The sequence below is a fragment of the Eupeodes corollae genome, chromosome 1 (genome assembly GCF_945859685.1).
Source record: "Eupeodes corollae chromosome 1, idEupCoro1.1, whole genome shotgun sequence".
NCBI classification, from domain to species: Eukaryota; Metazoa; Arthropoda; class Insecta; order Diptera; family Syrphidae; genus Eupeodes; species Eupeodes corollae.
In genome coordinates, this window is record NC_079147.1 from 244,085,630 (window position 1) to 244,109,447 (window position 23,818).

The following is a 23,818-nucleotide window of genomic DNA, read 5'->3' on the forward strand; positions in this document are numbered from 1 at the left end:
CTTCTGTTGATAACGTCATTCCTTATAGACGACAGACACAATTACATATGTATAATTCAATTTTGTAAATACTTATTAAGGACATCGAACCAAAAAGTTAGGGAAGCCCTTGCGGGAAATATTTTATTCCGGTTCGATACGTTAAGTCGGTGAGTGAAATCTTTAAATTTTTCTCATCTCTCATTTGTAATTTAAACAATGTTGAACATATTGAAAATTCTGGGCTTGAAACAAATGTAAACTATTTGAATTGAGAATTATTTGTTTACATTTATATTATTATGTACAGTTGTGTTCATAAAAATAGCAGTTTTAAGTATTAGTAATATACTAGCATATACAAAATTAATAAACATAAGTTCAAAAATAAACAATCAGACGGTCAAGACACTGCACCAAAGAAATTCGAAAACTTATTAAAAAACTGCGTTTGAAGGGAAAAACCTACCAAAATATTCAAGACATCCAGGGCTGCTCACCAAAAATGGTCAGTAACGCCTTAAAATGGCAAAATATACCCAAAACGCTAGGCCCAAAAAGGATTACTACTAAAAGAACTGACAGAAAAATTGTTCAGTTAGCAAAACAGAATCCTTCCATAGGCTCTAGGAAAATAAGAAATGGACCTCAACTGTCTGTTAACGCTGTCACAATATGAAGACGTCTTTTATAAGCGAAGTTACCAGCCCAAAGTCCACGCAAGGTACCATTTTTGACGAAACGGCATGTGGCCAAGAGAATGGAGTTTGTTTAAGTGCATAGAGATTAGACAAAAGAGAAATGGAGGAATGTTCTGTGGAGCGATGAAAGGAAAGTCACACTTTTTGGGTGCAAGGTTCGTCGGGAATATGTGACAAGACAATAAAACCACGGAACACTTTAAAAACAGTGAAGCATGGTGGATGAAAAATTATGATATGGGCTTGCTTTTCATATTACGGGGGTCGGGCCTATTTATCCTGTCGGGGGTATAAGGAATGCAACCTACTTTGTGAAAATTCTCGAAGAGGTTATGTTGCCCTATGCTGAAGAGGAAATGCCGTTGGTTTGGGTATACCAACACGACTATGACCCAAAGCATACGTTAAAAAAATGCAAAATCATGGTTTGCGTAAAAGTAGTTATTCGTTATGAAGTGGCCCGCTGAATCCCCTGACCTTAACTTCATCGAAAAAGTGTGGGGGGTGTTAAGAACGCAGTTCGAAAGAATTGTTAAGCAATGCCTGATTCGTGGAAAGCAAAACCAGTCGAGAGGTGTCAGGTTTTAGTGAACTCGATGCCACGTAGATACGAAGCAGTCATAAAAAACAATGGTTATGCAACAAAGTACTGATTGCAAGCTAACATTATTTGCATACTTTCATATAACTTATTACAGTTTTTCTTACTTCTTATATAACAGATACAGTTCTTTGTCATGCACTGCTATTTTTATGAACAGCCATATATTTAAAAAATGGTTTTTACTGTGACGAATTTAACGGTAAAAAATCGATAATACTTAATTTCTGTTATTATAAATAAAATATTTTAGTTTGTTATTTGAAGTTTGATGAAATATATTATAACGTTGATATTGAAGGCCTTTTTGTATTATTTGGAGAGCACTGCTATTTTTATGAACACAACTGTATGTATTTGTTGAAATTATGACATTTTGGTTTAAATTTTAATTTTCATTTGGCAGGTTCAGCCAACATAAGGGACTTCATTCTCTGAACGTAAATTTTGACGAAGGCAACTAGTTTTTCGTTATGAATTTCAAATTCAGAACTTCATAATACAAAAGGTACAAAGAAATTACTGTCTTCAAAACACTCCTCAGGCAAGCTACAAGTCCATCATGAATTGTGTTTTGTATTGTAAAGAAATATTAGTTATTTCTTTTCCAAATTGACAAGGAAGCCTTTTACAGAAAGCATTAAATTAAGTTGTGTAGAAAATATATAAATTATAGAGTAATAAAGTTTAGCTTTCAGTTGAATGAAAAAAACATTATCAACTGTCATTTTGATAGAAGTGGACTTGACTTGATAGTTAGAGAGATTTTTCTTGACTAACTTTCCAGTCAACTTTCCAATAAAATAATTGGAAAGTAATTTTTTGACAGCTGGCCAATCAGATACAAGAAACTTGCCTAACTTTCTAGTCTCTTATGTTGCCTGAACCTGTCCATTGGAAGTCATATCGTATATTAAACGTTTGAATACAAAAATAATTACAGAAATTGTACAACCAGGAACAAGGAAGCCACATCTTAAATGTTCTTAATGGTAACCCAGGTACCAAAGATAAGAGTACTTTAAATGATAAATTCAAATCTTCTTTAAAACGCATTCTTAAATCATACTATTTAAACACTGCATGAAAAATAACGACATAATTATCCTTGAAACAATTTCAAAAGCTCAATCAAACAGCATTTAAATTTCAAGTATTTTTACAGCTTACTGTTTATTTAAATTATTATAAAATTTTTGTTTTGAGTACATTTCTCTCTTGGACATGATGATATGGCATGCAGCGATTTTATATTTTTTTATTTGTATGTTAAAAACTAAAGAAAAGGTACCTAGTGCTGGTTTTGTGTGTCTCATGGATCATAATAATGATACTGATTATTTTTAAACTTTAATAATATAATATTATTATATAAACTATGTAAATAAATAATGGCTGCCCTACTTAAGCATACGTACAGAGTATATTATTTATTCCATTATTTCATATATTATTTTCTATCATCTCACATTTTTCTATTCTATATATTTTAAAACTATACAAAAAATGGTAGTAAATAATAAATTCAAATTAAATTATTAAAAAAAAAACTATGAACAAAATAACAAACAAATTACATTACAAAACAAAATATCAAAAATGAAATTTCCTTCTTTTTTGAATATTATATGATTTATCTCTAAATAACAAGCATTGGTTGTGATTGTGATCCTGAATCAGTTTCAGAAATGAGCGATACGGTAAGTCCTTTCGGAACCAAGTTATAAACTTGCTGAAGATTAATGCCGCAGTTTAATGTCTTTTCATTCAATTTTGCTTTATCCTTCTCATTCTCATCCACATCCTTATTGACAACAACGTCGTCGTCGTCGCAGTCACCTGCCTCTTCCTCTTCGTCACTGCTATCGATTTCTATAGAATCCGAGGTGGGAATGGCGTCTGATATTTGATATGTCAACTTTCTTCGGATATGCCTGATCGGAAGGACTTCCGTTATTGCGGTATTGAAGTTAATAACAATCTCGTTATCAGCAATATTCCGTGTCCATTTTTGGGATTTCTTCTTCGCAGGACTCATTATGGGCGGTTGGTAGGTTGTTGTTGTTCCTGTTGTTGATGTACTATCCCTGGACAATGTGGTTCCCAGTCGTCTCAGCATTGAAACAACTTTACCATCTACCAATGGTCTTTGGTATTGACGGGGTTGGTATGGCAATGGCAATGACAATTGAGACGTAGTATAATTTGTATTGTGCATTGAAGTTTGACAGTTGACTAGATTTCCAAGATTATGCCTCACCGCTAACGACGACGGTGATGATGATGACGATGGCGATGATGACTTTGTTTTGTTTGGCAGTTCATGATGTTTCTTTTGAAGCAGCACAGTTTTCAGGTACATATTCCGCCAGTGCATGGTGTCTCGACATCTCTTACACTTCACTGCTGTTGCCTTTGATTTGGAGGTGGTGGCTAGAAGTCTCCTTGTAATAGAACGCCCGCAAACGCAACAATTATGCAATGTCCTTCTTTGGAGGCGATTTTTCTTCATCCGATGGCAACTAAGATAAGTTCTCTTCGAAAGATAATAAAATTCACTACGTTTTGTTGATGGATTTATCGATTGACTTGTTGTCCTCTTTGGCAATGATTGGGATTGGGAAATATTATTTAATTCGGATGGATGCATTTTTATTTGGGGTCGAACTTGTGCGATTGGTTTTGGGCTGTTGTTTGTCATTGTTATGTTGCGAGTTGCTTCTGAAGGAGAACCTTTATCGGAAACCATATTGTTCATTTGTGATGAACGAAATGTGCCCGAAGGATTGTCAGCGTCGTTACTGTTAAGAGCCTGCAGAGAATGCCAGTTGATGAGCCAGTTATTGCAGCTGTAGCACAGATATTTGTCTTCGTTCAGGGGCTGGAAATAAAGAATAATGTTTTGGTTAGATAAATCAAAGGAATTAAAATAATGGAATTTATGGATATGAAAACAATTAAGCAACAATCTTTATGGCAAAAAGTTCTTAGCACTTGTTTTAGGCAACAAACATACAATTTAAAATGTTTATCATTTTGTAAATATTTCTGGCCTTTAGATTTAAAAAAAAATATTGGCAGCCAAGAAGTTTTTAACTTGCGTACGCTTAAAGGTTTGATATACCCTTAATATAACAATGAAACACAGAAAGACATTTAAAATTCGCGTAGTGCGGCTTAAGAACAATTCTCTGTTTTTTGTAGTGATTCGGTTGAAGTTGAGATTAAGAATAAACTTATGGGGATTTGCAGTATGAATGAAAATCGTGGTTTTATTGATGCAAGAGTCACTCATCGGTAATGGAAAGGAGGGTCTATCTAGCTTTTACAGTTTTGGAGTCCATTCTGCAAGTTTCATAAAAGCCTGGTCAAAAAATAGGAACACTTATAAATTAAACTTGAAAGGAATAATAAACTTCAATCAATTTTGTTTTTTGAACGTTGTTATCTTAAATTTTTTAACAATATTTTTGTTTTATTGAAATTAATTCTATTTTCCATGGAACCAATTAGATACCGACATTTTTTTTAGTAGTGCAGTAGTCCCACATTTCAGTAAAAATTCTTCAAACATTCATTTTGCTTTAGTAGGATTTTGTCTAGTTTCTATGATCATGGACTCAATGAAATTGCTCTTAATAAAATTTAGGCCTAGTTTTTGAGAATATCACTCAATAATTTGTTCTTTTAAAATTAGAGCTTCGTTTACATTATAATATGCTTCGAGTCGTGATCATGCCATAGAAAGGGAATCCTTTTGTATGCAACACTCTGTAGTAAAAGATTTTCTAATAAGGGCTTGACAGCTTGCCCAACGGAGAACTTAAATCGCTTCAAATGCTCCATGGGCTTCAAGCTTTGAGCAAGCTGTAAATTATATGGGTTTATATCAAGATTCTAACGCTATGCCGAATTCTGAAAAGAACGCCGTGAAATTGACTGATTTCGACATACTCGACCAACCCGTTGTCTCACTGATACGGCAACATCGCATAACGTATATGTAGATTCAAATTTTTGCCGCTAAACTTTCTATTGCCTTGCAACTAGCGCGGGAATCATAATTGAAAATTGGAGTAAACTCTCTTAAAGTTGGGGCCGCCGACTCCGAATTTCGGAAGAAATTTTGTATAATTTCTACCGGTTTTTTGTTCATGTTGTGTTACATGATTTAAATGTTGAGTTTGGTCGCATTTACAAAGCTTGTGGCTACGTAGTCGAAATTCAACTATCTTTGTGAATGCAAAACGACACTACAAAGCTAGTCAATCTGGAGCTGTCATATTATTGACAAATGCAAATATATAATGTAAGGAACATTTTTGGTTTGATAATTTTAAATTATCTTTTTTTTTTTTTTTAAATTAAATCAAATCAAATTTAAGACGAAATTTGAATGATTTATATATGATTTTAAATACTTAACGATTTATTTCATTTTGAATTCGTGTGTCTTTAGCGAGCAGCTGATTCTGAAACGTCAAAATCATTCTCCGCTAACTCTGTAGCCGAATTTTTTACACTACGTCGGAGGGGAAATTTCAACTACTTTTGTAGTTAGATTAAGCCAATCAGAATCCCTTGACTACGTAGCCACTATGTTTGTAAATGCGACCTTTGTTAATTAAGTTGACAGTTCGTTGACTAGTGAAAGGGTGCGTTCAAAAATTAAATTGGGCAGGTTCAGACGACACAAGGTACTATTTGAAAGTAAAGAAAGTTTCTAGGATCTGATTGGCGAGCTATCAATTGCCTACCAATTAAGACAACTTTATTGGAAATAAAAATCGTCCTATCAAGTCAAGTCTACTTATGTCAAAATGACAGTTGATCATATTTTTTCATTCAACTGAAAGCTGAACTTTATTACTCAATGATTTATTTATGTATATTCTGAAATGAGTAATATTTCTTTACAATGCAAAATACAAATCGTGATAGACTTGTAGATAATGAACTAAAGGTACATATATTTAGGCAAGTGAGGTAAAGTTCTGAGTTTGAAATTCATGACACTTGAAAAACTAACCAGTTGCCTTGGTCAAAATGTACGTTCAAAGAATACAGTTGACTGCGAATGAAGTCCGTTATGTTGTCTGAACCTGCCATTCAAAGTTGTATATAATATAATAATGTTTTCAAAAATATTCCATCCGTTACAAAAATTGGAAATATGGTTACCCAAGAACCATTGTACGAGTTTGGGGTGCATTCTGCCCCTTATATTCATCTAATCCTTAATTAAAACATTTTACAACATGTTAGCCTTTTATGTTACAAGCTTTACATAAGTGGCCAAAAAACAGTTAAATTCAAAAGTAAGAAAATTGTTCCAAAAAAAAAAAATCTTTTCTCTTTTATTCGAATCTTGCGTAAATGTTGGACACCCTTTATAAAAATAATTTAACGCATAAAATTCATTCATAAATTATTATCCTAAGAATGGTTATATCAAAGCTTAATCAAGTAAGCACCTTTCATTTCTATAACCGCCTTTTTATTCAAAGTAAATATTTACTTGTTCCTATATTTAAGTGGTGCAACGTAACGGTGCGTGGTGGTGGCACGCGAAAAGATCTCCCTTTCTTCCCTCAACAAACATAATATTTTGTATTTTTTATTCCTTCCAATTCAACACCTTGCCTTTTATTAACCCAACGGAAACCGATCAATTCAAATTAATTTAATACCCTGCAACTGTCCCTTAAAAAAAAGATCAAAAAATACCTCAAACAAAAGTTGGTATAAACATACTCGTAACAGCAGCAGCCGTTGGAGTCAGTAGTTATGTATTATCATAAAAATGAGAAGTATAAGAAAAGGTGTATAGGCATATAATAAACCACCTGCCTCCAAATGGAACTTTATCAGCTGGCGCTTAATAACTTTGGTGTTCGAGTAGTCTTATAGCCTCGCATGGTTCTGGATTGTGGTCGGTTTTTTTATTTCTCTTTTTAGTTTAGGGGTAAAATTCAATCGACTCGACATGCGGCTTTGGTCTGTCGAATAGGTAGGTTAAATACACCTAAGGAGTGGGTAGGTTAGGTATCTACCTATATTTACGTTAATTACTAAAAAGTATAGATAGGTTATGTTGTTGTAGTTGGTAGAAGGAACATATCTCACATGGCACATGCGGTGTGTCTACTATGAATTTAAATACATAGTTTAACATAACACATTTTAACCTAGTCTTTCATTTTCAAAGAACAGCAGTTGGATTGGTGATAAAAAGTAGCAGATGTTTTTTTTTTAACATTACAAAAATATAGACAACATGTGCTATAGTAAAAGAAATGACATTGCTTCTTTAGATCTGTCTAATTTATGTGAAGATCACGCTGTCAATTATTTAAGTTGTGAATCGATTAACTCGATTACCTCTTTGTTGGTACTTTTATTCTCAGAAATTTACTATATTGACAGTTGTTTGTAATGACATAATCGTTTTTGATTAGAAATTTGCAATGTATTTCCGATCTGAAGATGCTTAATTTTGGTGTGGTTATTTCTGCGAAAATAATAAGTATCAGCTCGAAATCATAAATAATCACACTGATTACGAAATCCGTTGACCAGATTCGAGAGGATATCAAAAGCCAGTTTAGACATTTCCACTTACCATAATTACAATAAAAATGACAACTGTTGAGTTTGACATTTCTTTCAAGTTTTATGCGGTTTAATTTCAAATCCAGAAGCCGATTTTTCCATAAGTAAACCTTTTGGATTACCAAATTAAACTAATATAAGTTGTTTATTTTGACAGTTGTAGCCCTCCATCGATGCACCATCATTTTGACTATCATTTAAATGTCTATTGATTGGTAATCCGAAAGAAGAATTACTAAATACTAAGTTTTAGATTGTACATATATCTAATCAATTCTGAATTGTGCATTTACAATTGACAGTTTCAAGTGTGTCATTGTTTTAGTGCTTTTGATCATTCTAATTCAGAAACACTTATTTTCACTTCCATATAGAAGAACTGTCATTTCACTGATAGGCGGTTTCTGGACTACCAATGGAAAACGCCTAACGTCAGCCTTGATAAATCAAAAATTTCAAGTTTAGAAGGAAATATTCTGACTTGTTTTGCTTTCGATGTGAAGTTATCAAGTATGTAGTTGAATAATAATTTATGTTGAACAATATTTTTTTAATTTTCCTTTACAAACAAGTGCCACTGTCAAAATGTTTGTAATATTTTTCGTTTGATCGAGTTTAGAAGAAGTACTTACGACCGAATTTATTTTAGACTCTATTTGAATACAGTGTTCTCAAAATATATTTATAGAGTTTTTCAATTAGTGAATTAATTTTGAAGAATAAATAGACTTAAAGCTGTCAATTTTTGACATTTGTCAAGTAAAAACAACTCTAAAATGGAAAGATACACGCATCAACAAAAAATCGTGAACATTTTGCAGCCACAGCTCGTAGTTTTGCAAGAAAAGTTTCGTTTGTGTGATTGAACACTAAAATCAAGTCCTTGTACATATGCTAAAGATTTAAAATCGTTTGGAAACCTGATTGTATTCGTGAAGTTATAGAAATGCACGAATTGCTTTTGGACATTATTTTTGTACTTTTATTGGATCAAAAAAGTTAAGTCTATCGAAAATCTATCGGATCTGTCAAAATACTAAATTTGGTGTTGTTGAAATCTTTTATCAGAACCTTAAAATAGAATAATTGACTACAAAAAACAGCTTGACCGGTTAGAACCTTAAAATAGAATAATTGACTACAAAAAACAGCTTGACCGGTTAGCAATTTTCTAGTATACGATTGGCTAACTGCCAAAAACCTGCTTAACAATTTTATTGGAAAGTTAGTTAAAAAAATCTATCAAGTCAAATTCACTTACATATGTCAAATTGTCAAATAATCGTGTATTTTCATTCAACTGAGAGCTGAACTTTATTATTCTGTAATAATTTTATTTTCTGCTCAATAACATTTAATGCTCAATCTTTAAAAGGGTTTCTTGTCAAATTAGAAAAGAAATAACTAATATTTCCTTACAATTCAAAATAGAATTCGTGATGGATTTTTAGCTTGCCTAAGAAGTATTTTGTTGACACGATCAACTGAAGGTTGATGTTAGTGGAATTATGTTTCGAGTTCGAAATGTATGACACTTGAAAAACTAACTAGTTACCTTGGTCAAAATGTACGTTCAAAGTCTGCAGTTGACTGTAAATGAACCCTCTTATGTTGCCTGGACCTACCCATTGACAAAAAACAACAACTTGATAGAAATAGAAAATAGACACACCAATAAAATAGTCAATTTTCTATTTCCCAATTAAAAATTCTGTAGATCTGAAAATTTGATTTGAAATCAAAAATAAATCAATTTATTTGGTCAAGTGAAATAATAATATGACATTGAAAAATGGTTGGTTGTTGGTTTCACAACTGCAAATTAGAAATGTCTTGATATATTTAACCTACCATTTCCAAGCTCTATGAATTTGCAAATTAAAAAGGTTGTATAGAGATTTGAACTCCATAAAACGTATGAACCGTAAAGGACTATAAAAAAGTCATGAAACAATTTTTGACAGATGACGTCTTATGTACAAAAAAAAAACTAAGACAACTCTACCAGTATGATTATAGTTGCAGCCCATGCATAACTTAAGTCAAGTACGTACTTACTACTTATTCACAGAGGCTCTACAAAAATAATCATAACAGCAGATGTTAACACACTGAAGACACCTTTTGTACCCTTACCTGATTTGAATGGGACACAATTTTGGATAAAGTAATTATGATTCCTAACTCCCAAGTCCAAACTGACAGACTGGTGCGTGCTGTCGGTGGTACCACAAATTCAAAAGGCACAATTCAGAATTCGAACCAATTTTTTCTTTTATTTTTGGTGCGTTGAGTTTGATACATTGAAGAAAACATTTAGTTCTATAAGATTGAAGATCACGCAGATTCCTCATCATCATCGTCTCTGTTCTTTTTTTCTGTTTTCTTGAATGGAACCAGGTGCAATAACCAGGTTATGCGATGTTCAGTTAAGAAAAAAAGAAAAATACGAAAAGAAAAAGAAGAAAAAACATCTGCTTGCCGTCTGTTGTTTTGTTTTTTTTTTTTGGTAAGGTTTTACAACTTGTGAAGAAGATGATCAGACACGACTTAAAAAAAAATTGCTTCCCAGACAGCTGCGGGAAATGCCTCATATTCCAATTCAACCAGCATCAACATCCATCCAGTATCGAGAACTATAACAACATCAAACATCGAGGACACATTGCGATTGCAAGGAACATCAGAACCAGTGTGTTTTTGTGAAAGTTTAAAGGTTACTGACCATCATCGGCTCAAATTTCTATTGACACGCATCTTTTTGGTAGGAACACATATCATATATAATATCGTTTGTCCTCCTAAACCAATATCCCTATACTACTACATTCCTACGAGTATAATGAATGCATTTCCTGCCTATCGATTTATATGGTACCATATCAGATTACTCGCAAGTGCAGGTTCCCACACATCGATTACCTAGAATCAGGAGCCGAAGTATAAGAAGAAGAAGGATCTGGGTTAGGTTGGCGTTGGCGATGGCGATAGACTATACGTCTAGAGGCTTATAAAGTTTTCTCTACCTCCTTCTCCGCCCATATGTAGAAAGTACCTACGTACATACATATGACCGACTAATGGGTTGATAGAAGACGAAGAACTTAAAAAAAAAAACACCAAATAAGGATACATAGATCGAAAAGTTTCGCTCTTCAACATTTCCTACTTATGCTCAAATACCTTTGGCAAGAACTCTGTAGTTGGTGGGTTCAAGAATCGCGCAAAGTGAATCCTTTTTGCTGTGACAGGGTGTACGGTGTGTTTGTGCAAGGATTTCATAAAACGACAACTACGACGAGGCTGAACGATGACGAGGGGTGGATGAGTCATTTTTGTGTGTAGTATACCTACGTCCCATTCATCCACCCAACCATATATAATTATATTTGGCCTTAAGTATTGATTTTTCCTAGAATTTAATATTATATCCTGGCAATATGAAATGTAGGTAGTATTTGCACATTCGACACTCTTAATTTTTAAATAAAATTATGTCGTAATATCGAGTGAGATAAAAAAGCATCCTTACCTGAAATTTGAATCTAGCTTGAATGAGCCGAACGATATTTGGTCCACTGCGGGGTTCGTAGATATTAATGGTTAGGTTTGTATGGCATCCACATATGATACAAGTCTTCTTATGGTATTCCGATGACTTATCAGACATTGTTATCCTTGACGTAGGATATTTAAAAAAATATTAAGTTCTATATTTAACAAAACACACTTGTCTTTTCTCTTTCCTTCCTTCCTCTCACAGCAATTAAACTTTACACATTATTGCACAGTGTATATACCATCGAACCATCGCATCGTCGTCGTCGATAACAACACAAGTTATTAATAAATTAAATTTAATGAACATCAAACAAGCACAATGTCAGTTGCTATGGAAACACAACATTATACAAAAGGATAATGAAATATAAATAAATAACGGTTAATAAAATATAATAAGGATGACACGGTGTTCTATCAATAAATGTACGTGCGACACGACTAATATTATGTACGAGACGTCCTATCTACGAAAAGGTTCAACTTCAAATGATTATTTTATTCGTATTCCTTTACGACGACGACCGGCTCGGATCGACTCTCGTATAGTTCGGTTTTTCGTCCTGTAGTCTCGTCGCCATAAGCATAACGTCTGTTATCCTCTTGTACCTGTACTGTATCTGTATCTGTATGCCTGTGTATCTACTGTTCAGAGTTTCACAACTGAGCGCCGCTAACCAACATTCTCTTTGCGCCTCAATTTCAAACCGCACATGTGCACATTGCACACAACAATTTAACATCAACACAGACTTAGGGATGTGGTTTGGAGGTTTGAGCACATTTAATTTTTAGTTCCTGAAATGAGGATAGAATTTCATGATCCCTTTACAATGGTAAATTCTTAAATTCGAATCTCGCTTTTAAATTTTTCTATCACACCAGGTTTTTAAAATATGCCTCTTTAAAAACAACAAAAAAGAGTTTTTAAAGCTAAGTTAAAACTCAAAATACTACTTGTTAACAATAAATTATATGAGGATTTTGCAAAGCGAAATACTTTCTCTTCAAGGTACAATTTCAATCATTGCAGTATCTTACTTAGTTTATGAAAATTCTGATTAGTAATGAGCAGGATTATGATTTTGTTGACCTAAAAATTAAAAAAAGGAAAAACAAAACACTTAAAAATTCAAAGAAAAGGCATTAATTAAAAATGCTAGGAAAATATACAAAAATACATTAAATTATAGTAGGATTGGACTGCCAAGAGTTTTTTAAAGTTCTCAGGTAGTAATCTTCTTCGGTTGTCCTTTAGAAGGGCTTTGAAAGGAGCTAAATGATCTCTTAACTTCAGCTGAAACGAGTTGAGCCCATCTAAAACTTTCAACATTATTCACTTCAATGTTTCCTGGAAGTTTGGAATACACTTCATCGTTTATTACAGAATTTATCTGCTCAATCATTTTTGTGTTTTGTGTTTCCATTGAAAACGGCAGTAAACTTCTTTAAGACTTCCTCTGCAATGGATACTTTTGCTTTTTAAAAATTTGTTTCAATGGCTTTCAAAACAGGCCTTTTGATGTCCCTTGATAAGAATATTGGTACCTTAAATTATAAATAGGTACAGACTCTTAAATATACCTGTTTTCTTTGTAGGCCTTTGAAAATATGTTTTTTTGGGTCGACTAAAAATTCAAAACTGACTTTAATGTACGCATTTTACACAGGCGAGGAAAAGAAGTTGCAAGCATTCTTGAGAAGATAAACATTTATATATGCATAAATTCGAACATTTCCCATCATTTCATTTTCAACTAAAGATTCTCAACGGTATGAAAAAATGTTCGCATTTCTTTTAATGCCAAACCAATTATTAGACATGTATTTCTTAACAAAATTTAATAATAAAGCAATGAAAGGCAGAAAAAGGCATCTAACCAAAAAAAGGCAATGCTTATTTGAATATTTGTGAAATTTTAAGAAAACATTGAACACATTTTGGAACTAATTTTCAGTGCTGATTTCGAATACAATAATTTTAATTTGTATACTCAAGTTTTTAAAATACCGGTTTGAACATTATTTCTATTTTTTAATATACATATTTTAAAAACTTGATTTTATGATTTAGACAATGTACTCTTCAAAAAACAAAGCTTATTATTGATCCATTTTTGTGTTGAAAACATTTAGTGTTTCTATCAGATTTTTTTAAGACAAGTGAAATCTAACAACTTATAACGATCTTTTGAGTATTATATGGAATAATATAAATATTTCAATTGAATATTGGAGAAAGGATTATAGATTTGATAAACTCTCATATACTTTATTATAGTTTTTTTTTGTCGGTGGTAGATTTTGGTGCCCCGTGGCGGCTATTTTGTTTTGGTGACATCTGTCAAATCTTTTGTTTATTATTCAGTTGTTTATGCCAAATCATCAAAACAAGTTACACGACGCTTCAAAGTATCGTGGCCAATCACGCAATACCCGTACGTTCAAGGAACGCAAGATCGGCGGAGAACAACGCCGCGATCTGTGAAAGTGTACAGCAGAACCAGAGGCAGTTCAGAGCTCGGCCTTTTGCAAGGTTTACCAGGTGAAAATGCATCCTCAAAAAGTAACATTTGGTGGGTATTTTGGGCCAGCGGCGTAACTGGTCCGTACTTTTTTGAAAACGGAGTAAGTGAGGCAGTCACCGTCAGCAGCGAGCGCTACATAACGATGGTAACTAATTTCTTATGGCCCAAATTGAGCCATATGGACCTAGACAACATGTGGTTCCAGCAGGATGGCGCTACGTGACACACAGCAAACGGCACGACATCTATACAGAACATATACCCGCGCTTATTGAAAAACCTTGTATAAAAAAATCTACTTCAAAAATTTAGATAGTCTAAAAAGGCCTTATATCCGTCTGTTTTGAATTTTAAAAAGCAATATCTCTGAAACCTGATGTGATGCATTAATTTTGAAGTCGGATTTGGATTCAAGATATCCAAACCCCTTGTAAAAGTGCAATTTTATTGCTATGAAGAACATTGTGCCAACCAGTGTAATGAAAAGTTCAGAGACTGAAGCAAATGAATATGGTGACACTTAATCAACAACTTATACTTATGTATGTTATTATTTTCTTTTAGGAAGATATACATTTTTAAATTTCTTGACGTTTTAAGGCCAAACATTCGTGCTTTCAGGATACGTTTCATCAGTATATCTTTAAATAAATTTAGTTTTACAGATAATAATATCAAGATGTAGAAAGAACTTTTTAAAATTGCAGTGGATGTTTTTTTTTAATACATAGTTGTCCAAAAAAAAAGTGTCAAATCTGTTTATATCAAAAAAAACGCTATCGACTTAAATTAAATTGTACATCATACACTGTGACGTCATGTCAAAATAGTGTGAACTTTGAAAAAATATTTGTCACCTCAAATTTTCTACGAGCAAAAAAATGATTAAACTGTATGCATAAAAACGCTTTTGGTATCTGTTGTAGTTTTAACCTTCCGATGGCAAGTGGGGTCGCCCATCACCCCACTACTTTTTATAAAACCTCAAAAGAATACTTTTCTCAGTTTCTTTTAATGTAAATACTTGATCTTTAATAAATTATAATAATTGATCTTCAGTTTCATTACTGTTTTTTTTATAAAAGGTGATGGGACGATGAACAACAGCAGATGTAATTCACTAAGGCAAAAAAGCCTTGCCTTTGGAAGGTTAAGAAAAATCGAAGTGGTAGACTCCTTTAACAAATAAAAACTTTAAAAAATATCTACTGAAATTTGATAATAAATGATTTCCAACTAAATATAATGACAATTTAAAAGACATTGACTTCAAACTGATTTTTAAAAAAATCCAACTAACCAAAAATAACAATAAATTGATTAAACATTTGATTTTTCGAAGTTCATTGTGCCAAATTATCAAATAATTATTTTAAAGGACACAGGAGTGTTAGTCGCCTCTTTTGAAACATTTTGTAGCTACATATTTTACAAGGCTTTGAACTTAGTGATTTAGATTTTTGCCAAAAGTCACAAATTAAATAAATAAAAAGGTCTAAAAACGTTTTAAAATATTAAATCTTATTTTGGGTTTCAAGTAAAATAAGTGCTAAGCTACCTTATCCTTCTAGATTTTGATAGAAGTTTTCATTTTCAATGCACATTAATAAACTGGTCTGTACTGTATAGTTTACCTTTTAATAATGTTCATATAGTCTAAAAATATAGGTAGTTAGATAGGTATAATTGATTCAACAATGTGTTCATAATTTGATATATTAAACTGCAAGAAGCAATACTTTCTAACCTGTGCTAACTACAGAGAAATAAGTCTTGTTAACACTGTGTACAAGGTAATAATAAAGGCAACAACAACAATTTGATCGGGCTTTAGTATTGTAATTTTACTCAAACTCAAATTGACACTGACATTGATTTTCATGTGACACTATCCATAGTGATGGTTGTTATAGAGCTTACATTCGTCCTTACAATCCCTTTATCCCTTTATTAAATATTTAATCTCTCGGACATTATATATTTTGCTTTGGATTTGAAACTCAAAATTTTGTTTTCAAATATTTCAAAACATGGTTTAATTGAGCCTCATCTTAATAAAGCACAGAAATCACAAAGGAACACGTCCTCAAGAACCTTTATACGAATTAGAACTCTAAATAGAAATTTAAAAAAATAAATCAAAACTTCTTTGAAATATTTCCAAACATTTCCCCTAAGTCCGTCACAAATTATTTTTGAAGGGTCTGAACAAAAATTCATTCAAAAACAAAATTGAAAACACACATCAACAAAAAAAAATCGACAGATGGTCTCGTGTGTTAAATGGCACCAAACTCCAAACCTTATAACAAAGGTGCGCATAGCAGACTTAACGTATTCGTATAGTAGAGTAGGTATAGTGTAGTAAAATAAAATTGAACTCAAGGCGAAGGGTTTGCTTTTTAAAGTTGGTATTTTTTGTTCATACCGTTTTTGTATATTTCAGTATTCTTATGACTTCAGTTGAGTACCTTTTTTTATATTCTAGAGGACATACATATGTTCATAATAAAGAGCATGTGTATTTCCTCTATGAACTTGTTCGCATGCCTTTCCAATTTACGGCGAGCTAATTCGGAAGTAGGAACCACACAATATTGCGTTATTAATTGGTTTACACGCGCATGTCGTTAGGCATCATAAGACAAAGTAATACCTAAGGTTCTTCCCTTCTTTAAAAAGGGTTTCGAGGAAGTTAACCGCAAGGCGGATATTAGATTGGTATACCTACATATATTGTTTTAAAAAGTACAAAAATCATTCATACAAAATTAGGTAGGTTGCTCCCTAACCGTTAAGTAATCTTTTAGCTTAAAGGTACTGGTTTTTTCTCCAGAAAATGTTAACAGACAGGTACCTACCTACCTTTATCAACAAAACTTTGCATTTCTACGGTAATTAGGTTTTTGAGCGGGATTTTCTTCTAAGAACCAGAAACTCAATTTATAGAGCTAGTGAACTTGACCATGTACATAATCTGCCTTTCGTACCTAAATCTATAACAAAAGAATTTTTGTGTAATCTACTGAGGCGTACTTTTTTACCTGTGTGCATAGTAAATTTTATGATCTTTCTAGGTACCTACAGAAAATAAATACCAAAGGATACATAATCCTGTTTTGCACTAAATATTTAAATTCCGAAAAATTTGGTTTTTGGTGTGCATTCCATAAACTCAGCTACCTAGTATAAACCTGTTATACAAAATTCTGTACCTTTATAAAATGAAATCAGTTAAAAAATACATTTTTGAATTTTTTGATAGCAAAAATTGTTTACCTTAAAAGCCATAGCTTATTCACTTGTAATCGCAAAGCTATTGGCTTTGGACTCTGAGGCTTGTAAAATATTCTTTTGAATCGACTTTTAATACTCTCCTTCTATTATTTCTAGAGAGATAAAAAAAAGTTATCGCTATAAAGAAGAAATTTTTTCCTTAACGCTGTATTCAGAAGTCATAGACATTTGAAAGGACAAAAAGTCGACGGTCCAAGATAAAAGAAAATGGCGACATGCTCATAGAATTCTGAATAACTCTGTTGAAAGATTCGAGAAACTGTTCCGTAATACTCACAATTCTAGGAATGCCATCAGAATACCCTTGCACTTTATTTCAGATGTACTGTTAAGAATAGATATTCTTTTTTATGCCACGCATCAAGAATGTGGAATACTTAAACCAACAGCGTTTTTACTCTGGGTATTATAATCAAAATCGAAGTTTGGATTCAAAATAGGTACCAAACATTGACTTCAACATGTAATGTCAAAGTCATGAAGGCATTCAATTTGAGTTTTTCTCAAAACTTCTTCTATGAAGACTTATGAGAATTTTAAAGAACTAATTTCGTTACTAAAATATTGGCAACTGTACCCAAGAAACAAAGACTTGTATAGATACTTTGCATCTATCAATTGCACAATAGACTTTAGCATAAAAATACCATTCTTGATTGTTTTAAATAATTTTAAAGATGCATACATATGTATTTTGAAAACCCTGATGTGATCGAAAAATCATAAGGCGAGATTCGAATTTAGGACTAACTTAAAAAAGTATTATTTTGTTTGTGGGGCAGGAAAAAACTTAGGTTTGTCGACCAGTGCTACAAGTGATTTTATGACAAAACTACAACGATCTTTACAACTGAATACAAACACCTCGAATTTTCCAACGGATGCACATTTACACCCTTCAGCCTTTGATAAGTTGCTCATGCGCCATTTTATGTCTTTAGTTACATATGTTAAAGATCTTTTTATAAGCAAAGTTAGCTCAAAATACTTACTTACTTACTTAAGGTGGCGTTACATTCCGGGGTGCACTTGGGCCTAAACCAACATGCGTCTCCAGCCAGCTTGGTCCCTAGCTAGCTGTCTCCAGTTTCGCACGCCAAGTTGAGGTCTTCACCCACCTGCGTGCGCCACCTAAGACACGGTCTTCCTCTACTGCGCCGGCCGTCCCTCGGTATTGTATTCGAAGACCTTTCGAGCTGGAGCGTTGATGTCCATTCGCTCTACATTACCTATCTATCTAAGTCGTTGGACTTTAATTCTGTTAACTAGGTTAGTGTCGCTATACAGCCCGTACAGTTCGTCATTATATCTTCTCCTCCATTCTCCATCTATGTGTACGGAACCGAAAATCACACGAAGAATTTTTCTCTCGTAGCATTCCAAGACGCTCTCATCTTTTTTGACAGGGTCCAAAGAATCGGGATGATGAGTGTCTTCTAGATCGTGATTTTAGATGCTCGAGAGAGGACTTTTCTACTCAATTGCCTTCTTAGTCGAAAGAAGCTGCGATTTGCATAAGAGTTATTCTTCGTTTGATTTCAGCGCTGCTGTGGTTGTCTGAGTTTATAGCGGTGGATAAATAGACAAAATCCTCGACTACCTCAAAGTTAAAGCTGTCCATTGTAACGTTTTGTCCAAGACGTCGTTGTTCAATATGCTTTTTTGATGACAGCATATACTTGGTCTTGCCCTCATTGACCACTAAACCCATCTTCTTCGTTTCCGTCGTAATGCTCTAAACGCTCCACTGACATCACGCTTTGATCTTCCAATTATGTCAATATCATCTGCGTATCCGAGTAATTGGATGGACCTTTGGAAGATTGTGCCTCTAGTGTTGACGGTTGAGTTTTGCACAATTTTTCCAGAAAGATATGGAAGAAGTCGCATGACAGTGTTTCGCCTTGTCTAAAACCTTTTTGACATCAAATCTATGGGTAAGATCTTTCCGACCTTGATGGAGTAGAGTGCATTCTCCATCGTCATTCTGCGCAAATGGAGAAGTTTGACAGGGATGCCAACACTAGACATTGCTCTGTAGAGCTCTTCCCTATGGATGCTATCATATGCGGCTATAAAATCGATAAAGAGATGGTGGATATCCATGTGAAGCTCCTGGGTTTTTTTTTTTGAAGATCTGCCGTAGTGTGAATATTTGGTCGATAGTGGACTTTCCTGGTCTGAGCCACACTGATAAGGACCTATCATGTTGTTGACGAACGGCTTTAGACGTTTACATAATACGGCAGAGAGGATCTTATATGCAATGTTAAGGCGACTGATGCCTCTGTAGTTGGTGCAATTTAGAGGGTCTCGTTTCTTATGTATCAGGCACACTATGCTGAGATTCCACTCATCGGGCATGCTTTCTTCCCTCCATATTTTGCAGATGAGTTGGTGCAAGCTCCCTACCAAGTCATCGCCTGCTGCTTTGAATAGTTCGGCAGTGATGTGGGCATCTCCAGCAGCTTTGTTTGACTTCATTCTAGATATAGCTATCTTTACTTCGTCGAGAATAGTAAAATTATAAGGCGAAAATATGAATTCAATACTTTCCTGAACAGTGCTATCAGTTATTTTACAACTACAGTAGACTCGCGATAGCAAAAACACCGTCTTAGGTGAACACGGCTAACGTTAAATTAAATTGGGTGGCGCAACAATCCGTTGTGAGCCAGGGCCTAGTGACTTACAACTCGCAGCGTTAACAGTTATTTTTTTACATTGGCTACTCTGTGGCGTTTACTATAACGTGAAAACTTTTAAATGCGTTTGACATAAAAAACATAGCTTCCTTTGACCATTCTTCGGTTTTTCAAATCGCTTCAATAAATGGGGAATCCCGTTAAGGATTTTTCAGATATTATTTACTTTAGTTTGGCATTTGTCTTAGTGCGCGGTGCTGGTTTGGCGTATTCAAAGAGAAGGTTTTATTGAAAAATGTCGCAAAAATTACCAAAATTGTTGTCTTTCAAGGACAAAGTAAGTGTTTTAGAAAAATTAAAAAGCGGATCAAGCGTAACCAGCTTAGCAAAGCAATACGATGTAGCAAAATCAACAATTTGCGTTATCAACAAAAAATCGGAGAAAATTTTAAAATGTGTTAACAAGCGTTCTGAACTTCCCAAAATGTAAAAAAACTCTTTACCGTTGGTTCATCAAACAGCGAGAAAAAATGATCCAGTCAATGGATTGATGGTTAAGGGAAAAACTTAATTTTTACATTCAAAAATTAATGAAACTCAGGGCGATTTTAATGCGAGTGACGGGTGGTTTCAAAGATTTAAGAAGCGTTATGGTGTGTGTTTTATCAAAATAAGTGTTAAAAAATTACCCTCTAGACCTGACCTTGTTGACCCTTCAAAAACAAGCTGCAAGCCAAAATAAAAGAGCTTGGTCTATCTCATAATCAAATATACAATGCGGATGAATCCGGATTACTTTGGAAGCTGTTTTCTGACAAGACATACATAAAATCTAAAAAAAAATGCTCCTGGCAGAAAACGGAAAAACGCGTCACTTTTCTTCCTTGTAAAAACGCAACAGGAGAACATAAAGTAAAGCTTTTAGTGATTGGAAAGGCAAAAAATGCTCGCTCTTTTAGGAATTTTAAATCTCCTGTTGACTACAGTTGTTCCAAATCGTCATGGATGACAGCTGCTATAATTTTAAAAATTGGTTTCATCATTCTTTCGTACCACAGGTAGGAAACAGATTGCAATTTTGTATTGATTTCAAATGTTTTGTTGTGTAGGTCTGAACATTTAAAAAAAAACTAAAGTTTGCCCACCAAAGCTCTTTTTTGAATTGATAACGCTCCATCTCATCCACCCGAAAACGAATTAACATCTGAGGACGGGTTAATAACTGAGATGTTTGTGCCGCCGAATGTCATGCCGCTCATACAGCCGATGGACTAAAATGCTATGACTTACAAAACTTTTCTAAAGAAATAGTCTTTTGGCATCAGTTGTGGCCGAAAAACTGATGTTATTGAAGCATTAAAAAAAAATGACGTTAAGAGACGCTATTTACTATTTAAATTCGTGTTGGCAATGTTTTGAAAAAGAAACAATAGCAAAATGATTGACGAATATTTTAAGCTCAATCAGAAATAAAAAAGACTCCGAAGAGGAATCCCACTTACTGTTTTGAGAAAAAGAATTTGTTCACCAATCAACTCACAAAAGGAACGTACACTAGAACTTTTCACATTTCGAGAGGTTTGAACATTTTCTCTTGTATACAGAAAAACATTTGATTCATTGGTGCCCTTCTGTGTAGATCATTTTTTCGGTTGCTGGTGTCAATGAATAGAATGAAGATCTTCCAAACGACACCGAAACGAACGATGTTTTGAATTTTGATCTGTGACGAATGTGAAGGCGAGAATAGTATTCTGGAAACAGCACATACCAGTCTAGAGCCTAGGGAAGCAATCGACATTTTCAATAAGGCTTTGGAATGGGCTGAATATGAAAACGTTAATGCAAATAGAAAAAAAGAAAATTCAGAAAAAAATTACGCATTTTTTTTATTAATTGCAAAACAATTACATTTTTTCATGAACATTTACAATTAAAATAAAAAAAAATATATGAATTTTAGTTGAAACAAAGGTCTTATTTATTTTATAAATGTTAAGAGCTACACCTTCGTCAACTTGAACAACTTCGATAACGTGAACACGCTCGGTTTGAAAAGTTCACGTTATCGCGAGTCTACTGTATAACCAAGCTGTCCAAATCATTAGCATCATCTTTAGCACCTAGAATTTTCAAGTGGATGACCATTAACACTCCTCAGCCTTTAATGCGCTGCTGATACGAAACCAAGAATCCATTTCATGTCTTTTATTATCTCCAAAATCTTTTTATAAACAATGCTCAAAATACTTTGCTGTAATACTCGAACCACCAGAAATTCCCAGAGGTTTACCTTGAAGGCTTGAAGTCAATCTAGAACATATTGTCAAGTGTACAGATTCTTTTTGTAGCCGCACATTCAGAATGTAAAATACTTTGTTTATTGAATTAAGCTAAAGTTCTAGTCTGGATTAATGACATCTATAATTTGGTGTCCGGACCTGACAAACGTAAGACCAGAAAATTGTTCCGATTACTATGTATAAAACCAAGAACTGAATAAGCCTTAGAAGATATTGAGTTGAAGTGTTGTGAAAATTTCATTGCCACGAGATAAAATACATACAAATTACAGATAGGTTTCTTGTAGAGCTTATAGTTTCATATTTATCAGCGTTAATAAGCAGAAAATTACAAACAACTCAACCTAAAAAGGAGTTTAGATCACATTGCAGTACATCACAATCCCAAGAACTTAAAACAATTTTAAAACTATAACATCGTCGGCATAAATGATACACTTATTTCAACACAGACGGTAAATTGTTTATAAACGAAATAAAGAGATTAGGGTCTAAATGACTACCTTGTAGAATTCTAGAGCCAACTTTAAACTTATTTGACTCGCATCCATTTAGAAGTACAGAGTATGATTTTTCTAATTGAAATAAGATTGAAGTAATTGTTCGAAACGTCAGATTTATAACAGGTTGAAGTATCACAGTTTATGTCGTATCACAGCTTAAATTATCGCAGTTGAAAGTCTCACTATTAAAGGCATTCTTTCCCAAGGGCTCACGTACCTACACTAAAACCGATTTATCGGCCGATATCGGATCGGAACAATTCGGACGAGCATATCGGGCGTTCGACTGCATACACGCTTCTGACCGCGGACGATACCGGTTTGGAGTCTGAATTTGTGAAGATTGGATGTAAAAATAATAATTTTTCCAATGGAAGATTTCGAAGAAATGTATATTTTAGAAAATTCATACCGTCATTTAATGCGTCAACGCAGAAGACGTCGTCGCTGTGTATGGATTAATGAAATATTTATGCAAAGAAATTCAACTACCATCTTTTTGAAGATTTAAAATTACAACCCATACAATTTTTCGAGTATTTTAGAATGTCTTTTAGTACATTTCGATATATTTTAAACTCAGTGGAAGCATTGATAACAAAGCAGAACACAAACTATTGGGAATGTATACCACCCATGGAAAGACTCGCAATAACATTGCGGTAAGATGAAGTACTTACAAGACAAATTAATATGCTACTTAAATCTTTCAGGTACCTTGCAACTGGGGAATCTTTTCGATCTTTAGCATTTTTGTTCAGAGTTTCAGACAGTGCGGTTGGAAGGATTGTCAGAGAAACTTGCAAAGCAATATTTGATAGTCTTGTACCACATCATATGCCAATGCCAACCGACGAAATGTTTCATCAAAATGCTGAATTGTATTGGTCAAAGTGGGGATTTCCTAACTACATTAGTAGCTTACAAACAACTTTTTTCCATTGTCTTGCAAGCGGTTGCAAGTCCAGATTATACATTTTTATTTATCGAGTTAGGTGCTTATGGACAGCAAAGCGATGGTCGTACATTTGCCTTTTCAACTTTGTTTCGTCACTTCGAAAATGGGCATTTTAATATTTCAAAATATT

The 23,818-nt window shown here is 33.7% G+C and overlaps 1 protein-coding gene across 1 annotated transcript; it reads right to left on the reverse strand.

The window, feature by feature from the left end:
* Window positions 1–2,422: 2,422 nt before the first annotated feature.
* LOC129942536 (protein phyllopod) lies at window positions 2,423–12,025 on the reverse strand. Its single transcript, XM_056051517.1, has 2 exons — window positions 11,426–12,025; window positions 2,423–4,162 (listed from the first exon to the last, which is right to left on the reverse strand). Exons 1-2 carry the CDS (start codon window positions 11,561–11,563, stop codon window positions 2,921–2,923), a joined length of 1,380 nt encoding a protein of 459 aa, XP_055907492.1. The 5' UTR covers window positions 11,564–12,025; the 3' UTR covers window positions 2,423–2,920.
* Window positions 12,026–23,818: the final 11,793 nt, after the last annotated feature.

Bases quoted from the DNA above. Each gene is read 5' to 3' on its own strand.
- LOC129942536 (XM_056051517.1), bottom strand. From the start codon at position 11,563: ATGTCTGATAAGTCATCGGAATACCATAAGAAGACTTGTATCATATGT. The intron at 4,163-11,425 runs GTAAGGATGCTT...CTTTATTTCCAG, and splicing joins AAGCTAGATTCAAATTTCAG to CCCCTGAACGAAGACAAATA.